Genomic DNA, 6,817 nt, shown 5'->3' on the forward strand with positions numbered 1-6,817 from the left:
AATTTTACATTCCAACATACCCACAATCTGTGGCCAAAAAAAAAAAGTAAAAAAGTAAAAACCCATAATATACAGAAATTTCCATATTGTGATAAAATTTTAAAATAGTATACTACTCCCTATAATAGTAGTGACATCCAGTCGAGAAGAAAGACGACGTCGTTTGTCCTCAAAAAATGTGACCGTTATTTTAAAAATGCTGATTAAGACACCTCTTAATCAATAGCAGCGAGTAGAGTAAAAACACACACTCCCAGCGAGTTAAAAACAAAAAAAACAGTGTTTTTGTTTTTCCTCTCTCTCTCTCTCTCTCTCTCACTCACTCTCATACACTTCACTCCTCTGCTCTCTCTGCCACCTTCTTTGTACAAGCTTTGGCTCTATTCTCCTCTCTCTCTCGCTTTTCATGCTCTCTTTCTTTCTCTCACAAAGTCTCCTCACTCACACATCTGGGTCTCTTTCTCTCTCTCTCTGAAAAAATGGGTTGTGCACAGTCAAGAATAGACAACGAGGAGTCAGTGGCACGATGCAAGGACAGGAAGAATTTCATGAAGGAAGCGGTGGTGGCTCGCAATGCTTTTGCTGCTGGCCATTCTGGCTACGCCATGGCGTTGAAGAACACCGGCGCCGCCCTCAGTGACTTCGGCCACGGCGAGGCTGAAGACCCACTTCACCAAAATGAGAACGACAACGAGCTTCACGACCAGCCATTAGAGTCAGCTTCGAAGCCGCCTCCGCCGCCTCCACCACCCATTGAGCCTGAGGACAGCCTTCCTCCGCCGCCTCCTCCGCTGCCTAGCTTCTCTCCTAGCCCTCCCATCAAAAGGACTACCAGTTTGCCGGCTAATGTTAATGTTAAGGGTTCGAGAAGGCTTTGGGGAGGAAGAGATACCATTTCTATAGCTGAAGAAGAGGAAGAAGAAGAAGAAGAAGAAGAAAATCATGATCATCATCATGGTGATGATCGTGATGGGGGCAATGTTAACAACAGGGATGTTAAGAGAAATGGTAATGGCTTTGCTCAGAAAGAAGTGGTGCCAGGGACGCCACCGATGTCGGAATCGAAAGAGGCTTGGGACTATTTCTTCAGGATTGATAATATGCCGGGTTCGACTTTAACCGAGGAGGATGTAGGTAATATTGAAAATGTGGATGTGGGTGTGGCCCAATTTGGTGAGAATGTGAATGTGGGGCCTGATATGGGTGTGGAGATTGAGCCTAAGACACCGGAGAAAGTGGAGGAGGAGAAGGTGTATGAGGAGGAAGAGGAGAATAAAGAGGAGAAGCAAATCGAGCACGCGAAGACTGCCCCTCCTGAGTTTAGGAGAGTGGCAGCACAGGGATCAAGTGTTCGGTTGAAGACTATATTGAAGGAACTTGATGATTATTTCTTGCTAGCCTCCCAGAGTGGACAAGAGGTTTCCAAAATGCTTGAGGCCACTCGCTTGCATTACCACTCCAATTTTGCTGATAATCGCGGTAATCCCTTCTTTCTTCTTCTGTTTCTCTATGCTACATTTGTCGTTGGATGGTTACATCTTGAATGTGTGTTTGTGTTTGGTTAAGTTTGTTTAGCAAAGGGAATGATTTGAAATTTCAATGTGCTATATTTGTCATTGGATGGTTATATCTTGATTATGTTGTTATGTTTGTTCAAGTTTGTTTAGCTAAGGTAGTGATTTGAAATTCAATGTGCATTCATGATGTGACATTCTCCAAACTCTTATGTGTCATACTTGAGGTTCTGTCATGTTAGTATTAATTAGTTGGTGAAGTTGCATAGACACCCTTTAGCTTAATGCTTCCAAAGCGTGTGAATGTGTAATGTATGAAAAATTTCGAAGCTCAAAGTAAAGCATAGATCTGCCCAATTTTATAATTGTATAAGATCTCACCCATGTTTGGATCACTTGGGCTTTACACTCTTTAGAGGATCCACATCAACCTCAAATCATTTATTGCTTTTTTCTTTTCAAAAGTGATAAAAGTCCAAAGCGGCACTTCCACCTCCCATAGTAACGGGATGGAGGGTAAGGTCGTGGCACTTCAAGACCTACCTGCCAAGTGCATGTGTAACTTACCAATCAAGTAATTTTTTTTGGAGAGAAGTCCAAAATGTTTCCCATGGTGCCCTAGTAAATCTGAAGTTTTAGCAATCTTGAGTTACAATTTTCAAATATCTTGCTGTACTTTTTTGGCTACTGTGTGATAATTGCAAAATTGCCGGGCCAGGCTATTGGGAAAATGGTTGATCTGCTTTACTTTTTTTTATTTTTAATTTGCACTGGTATTTGTAGTGATGAATCCAACACCCCTCCCCACACCCCCACCCCCACCCCCCCCCCCCCCCCCCCCCCCCAAAAAAAACAAAGCTGATGAACGGATTACCAACATAACATTCTTTGAAAATTGCAGGACACATAAATCATTCTGAAAGGGTCATGCGTGTCATTACATGGAATAAATCTTTCAGAGGTATATCCAATGGTGAGGCTGGGAAGGATGATTTTGATTCAGAAGAATACGAAACTCATGCCACTGTTTTGGATAAGTTGTTAGCATGGGAAAAGAAACTTTATGAAGAAGTCAAGGTACACTGCCTTGTTTTCTTTGGTTTCATCTTTGTTTTTTTTTTCATCTCTTTTTGTAAGACTTGTGCACATGAAGCTTTTTAGCTCCTTGTATGATTAATGTAAAATGGTTAATTTGTATTTTTCTGAAACATTTTTGTGCAGCGCTGGTAATTTTGATTTTATGGGTTAATTTATGTTGTAAAGTTATTACCTGTACTGAATCTTATTGAAGTTTGCATTGTGTTGACAGCAAGGTGAGCTGATGAAGCTAGAGTATCAGAGGAAGGTCAATCTGCTGAACAAGCAGAAGAAACGTAGTGTGAGTGCTGAATCCTTGGAAAAAACAAAAGCAGCTGTAAGTCATTTGCATACAAGATACATAGTTGACATGCAGTCAATGGATTCAACAGTTTTGGAAGTAAATCGTTTACGTGATGAGCAGTTGTACCCAAAACTTGTTGCTCTTGTTGATGGGTAAGCTTTTATTTCCAAAAAAGTTACTGAGAAATCTTAATATTGCTTTCTTCCAATCAATTTTCCCCTGCTGAGCTGCACTCTTTTATCTTTATGATCTTTTTGGTTATGGAGCAGGGGCCTGACTCGAGCTTTTGTACAGCGAATTAAGGTTTATGAATGCCAAAAGATTACTCCATATCTCTTAGTGTGGTTGCTTTTGCACTTTTAAATTACAGTTTAGTTCTTTGACTCTGATTTACATTAGATTTTTGTGAAGTGTACCAAACTCCTGGCTGGTAGCTTCCCTTTGTTTTCAGTGTAGAGACCACTTGCCAATATGCTCTGTTTCTACTCTAGGTAGTAACTATATTATATGCTTCACTGGCACTGCTTTTCAATCTTATATCAGTATCTTGATGCTTTGTTCTACAAACATCTTTTCTGGCTTTTTTATTTATTTATTTATTTAATGCTTGGAAGTCGCATGAGAAAAAAAAGCTTGCTCTTGTGCTGCAGTTATTAATGTTTTAAGGCCCTTCCCACTTTGTTATATTTAAACAGCAGGAAATTAATTATTAAGGATGGACTGTTTTCAACTCACATTGCCTAAAGTGTCTTCCTACTGCAGCCATTTTCTTGGATATATTATTGTTTTATGTCCATTTGAGCCTGTCGGAACTTAATGATGATTAATGCTAATTTTCCTTGGCAATGCTGTGGTGAGAAACCCATGATCTTTGACATTTAAGATATCGTGAAAATTGTTCTGGGCTGTTTTAGTATGTTCCATCTTCTAGTTGATTCTGATATTGCTCAACCAGAAAAGGTTATTTTGTTCATGTATGATGCAGTGCCATATCTTGCCATCCTCTTCAATCACACTCAATATGCTATGTAGAAAACTTGTGCATATCTCATAGAATTTGGTTTTTAATCCATCAAAAAATGTATTCCAAAGGGTCAGATTACTAGAATTTCCATTCTGCAGTCACAAACTATTGTCTTATATTTATCGTATAAGAAATTATTTGTTCCTTTGAAAGCAACTTGATCAAATCTTTTTTTGATAATGGAAAGCAACTTGATCATGATCATTAATATGATATCTGCTCCACAGGATGGCCAAAATGTGGAAAAATATGTCCATACATCATGAGAACCAGCTGAAATCTGTTTCAAAACTCAAATCCCTTGACATTGCACATGAACCCAGGGAAACATCCAAACAACACTATGACCACACCGTCCAACTTTGGAATGTTGTCCAACAATGGCACTCTCAATTTGAGAAGCTCATAACTCATCAAAAACAATACATCCAATTTCTTAACAATTGGTTAAAATTAAATCTGATCCCCATTGAAAGCAGCTTAAAGGAGAAAGTATCAATCCAACCGGGAGTCCAGCATCCTCCAATCCAAGCCCTCCTCCATTCGTGGCACAACTATCTTGAAAAGCTTCCAGATGAGCTTGTTAAATCCGGAATTTCCTCCTTTGCTGCTGTGATAAAAAGCATAATGCTTCATCAGGAGGAAGAGATGAAGCTAAAAGACAAGTGTGAGGAGACTAGGAAGGAGTTCTTACGCAAAAACCAGGCATTTGTAGAATGGCGTGAGAAGTATTTGCAGCGAAGGGGCCCTGAGGATATGGATACTGAAAGAGGTGAAGATCCAAATCACAAGGATCCCCTCTCAGAGAAGGAATTTGTGGTTGAGAGCTTGAGGAAGAGATTGGAAGAGGAAGTTGAATCTCACCAAAAACATTGTCTTCAGGTGAGAGAGAAGTCACTGGTCAGTCTCAAAACTCGTTTACCTGAGCTCTTCCGTGCCATGACAGATTATGCTCATGCCTGTTCTGACGCTTATGAGAAATTATGGGCGGTCACACAGCCAGAGAAAATTAATGGTGGTGCTTCATGAGATTGTCTAAGCTGTTTTTGTAGTGAAGTTTATCTAGTATATCTTTCTCAGCTGTAGTCTTCCAGACACACTTGTTTTATTTTGTGATGTGATGCTATGCCTTTTGTTCTTGTGTGGAAAATCTTACTGTTATATCTAATGGAAGCCATTCACGCAAGCATTTGCACAGGTAAGCATTTTTTATTCTGATGGAAGTTACATCTATTTTTGTGGTTTACTTCATTACTTGTTCATGATTGCTGAATTGGTTTGCATGTTATAGAAATCCTCTTGAGCGCTTTTTCTTCTGTGATTTTTCAGTGGTTTTTGTGACATCATTGCTTATGACTTGGTATGAACTGGTGTATTGAAAAAACAAGCTTGGGTGGACAACTGTCTCTGATTGCCAATATATTCTCAGGCTCTTACATATTCGATAAATGTTTTTTTATAGTAGAATATTTTCAGTTGAGAACATTTTTAGAGAAAACAACCTATTTTTTGGTGGATGGCTGTGTTCAAAGTCTCTAGAAAGCATTTCCTGACATTTGGCTTATATATAAAAAAGTACTAACAAAATGTCCTATATTTTTTGTTCATGTTAAATAACTACTCGAATTCATCACTTTAGGATTTAAAGAATATTTTTGTCATTATAGAGATTTTCAAGATACTTTTGTCATTTTAAAGGTTTCGAGCATATACTAAAGCTCTTTCCTATTTAGATTATCAATTATACCATACAGTTTCTAGAATCGACATCACCGGTGAAACATTTCACAAACACCCCCAGGAAGTGACTCCGAGATACCTGAGAATACATTTCACAACTGTTTGATGTTCTTTTTCTAGAAATTGAAAGAAATTAATTGACTACTCCAACAGCAAAAGCAATATCATGCCTTGTGCCCTGAGAGTATACGTTAAACTACTAAAATTTGATTCATAAGCCAATTTCTCCGTTCTCTTTGCCAAACTAAATGAATAAATTTGCTATCTCCTAAAAGTTTAAGTTTTTTTGAGCAATTTAATACAGTCTTTCAGACTTTAATATAGTATTGGACTAAGAGGTTATGGGTTCAATCACATGTCAACCTATCTCACCTCTTGTTTAAATTTTTACGTGTTGGGCCCTACTCAATGACAGTTCAGATGGCCCACACATTAAGCATATGAGAGAATTGATAATTTAACACTCTTTATCACTAAAACTTAAAACTGCTAAGATTACTAGTATTAACAACACCACCCTAAACTCTTTCTTAGAACCTCCTCTAGCCCAAGTCGCTACAACTTGTCTCTCTCTTTGTACAACATTTCTTTCTTCTTCTTCTTCTTCTTCATTTTTTTTTTTTTTTGAAAATCCAGACCGGGAGGCCAAGTACAACATTTCTTAATTAGTCCCTTGATGTTTAAGTCTCTTTAATGATTAAAGATAAAAAGAAAAATACAACTATGTGCCTGGATTAACATGTCAAAATAGTAAAATCATAATCATATATAAATGACACTAAATATAAATAGTTATTAAACTCAAACTTAGGAAAATGCTAGATCTACAAGCTATTTTACATACTATTGATGTGATAAGTGATTATTAGTAAGTAAAAAGATGATGTTAATTGTGGATCCAAATGAGAATTAATAAGAATTCGTAACATCATCATTTTAGAAAAATATTATAAAATAATTTGTATTTGTAGTATTGATTTTAAATTTATATATAATGCATCACACAATCTATAGTATAGAAATTTGATATGATAATTTTATTGGACTTTCTTTCTCAACTTTGTTTTACAAAAGGAAAAATGTTGTGAAAAGTCTTACATAAAAAAATGTTGTTAAGAGAATAATTGTTCGAATCTTCTTTCCTCATCTTATTATAAT

The 6,817-nt window shown here is 37.3% G+C and overlaps 1 protein-coding gene across 1 annotated transcript; it reads left to right on the forward strand.

Moving 5' to 3' along the window:
- Positions 1 to 313: 313 nt before the first annotated feature.
- Positions 314 to 5,165, forward strand: LOC126708981 (protein ALTERED PHOSPHATE STARVATION RESPONSE 1). The gene is made up of 4 exons (XM_050409042.1): positions 314 to 1,479; positions 2,416 to 2,591; positions 2,824 to 3,047; positions 4,147 to 5,165. Exons 1-4 carry the CDS (start codon positions 480 to 482, stop codon positions 4,946 to 4,948), a joined length of 2,202 nt encoding a protein of 733 aa, XP_050264999.1. The 5' UTR covers positions 314 to 479; the 3' UTR covers positions 4,949 to 5,165.
- Positions 5,166 to 6,817: the final 1,652 nt, after the last annotated feature.

Source organism: Quercus robur, chromosome 12 (assembly GCF_932294415.1).
Source record: "Quercus robur chromosome 12, dhQueRobu3.1, whole genome shotgun sequence".
Classification (NCBI taxonomy): Eukaryota; Viridiplantae; Streptophyta; class Magnoliopsida; order Fagales; family Fagaceae; genus Quercus; species Quercus robur.

What these genes read in the sequence shown, in the direction of transcription:
- LOC126708981 (XM_050409042.1), top strand. Translation starts at nt 480, where the DNA reads ATGGGTTGTGCACAGTCAAGAATAGACAACGAGGAGTCAGTGGCACGA. An exon ending in CAATTTTGCTGATAATCGCG is followed by an intron (nt 1,480 to 2,415) that starts GTAATCCCTTCT and finishes TGAAAATTGCAG; the next exon opens with GACACATAAATCATTCTGAA. An exon ending in AACTTTATGAAGAAGTCAAG is followed by an intron (nt 2,592 to 2,823) that starts GTACACTGCCTT and finishes TTGTGTTGACAG; the next exon opens with CAAGGTGAGCTGATGAAGCT.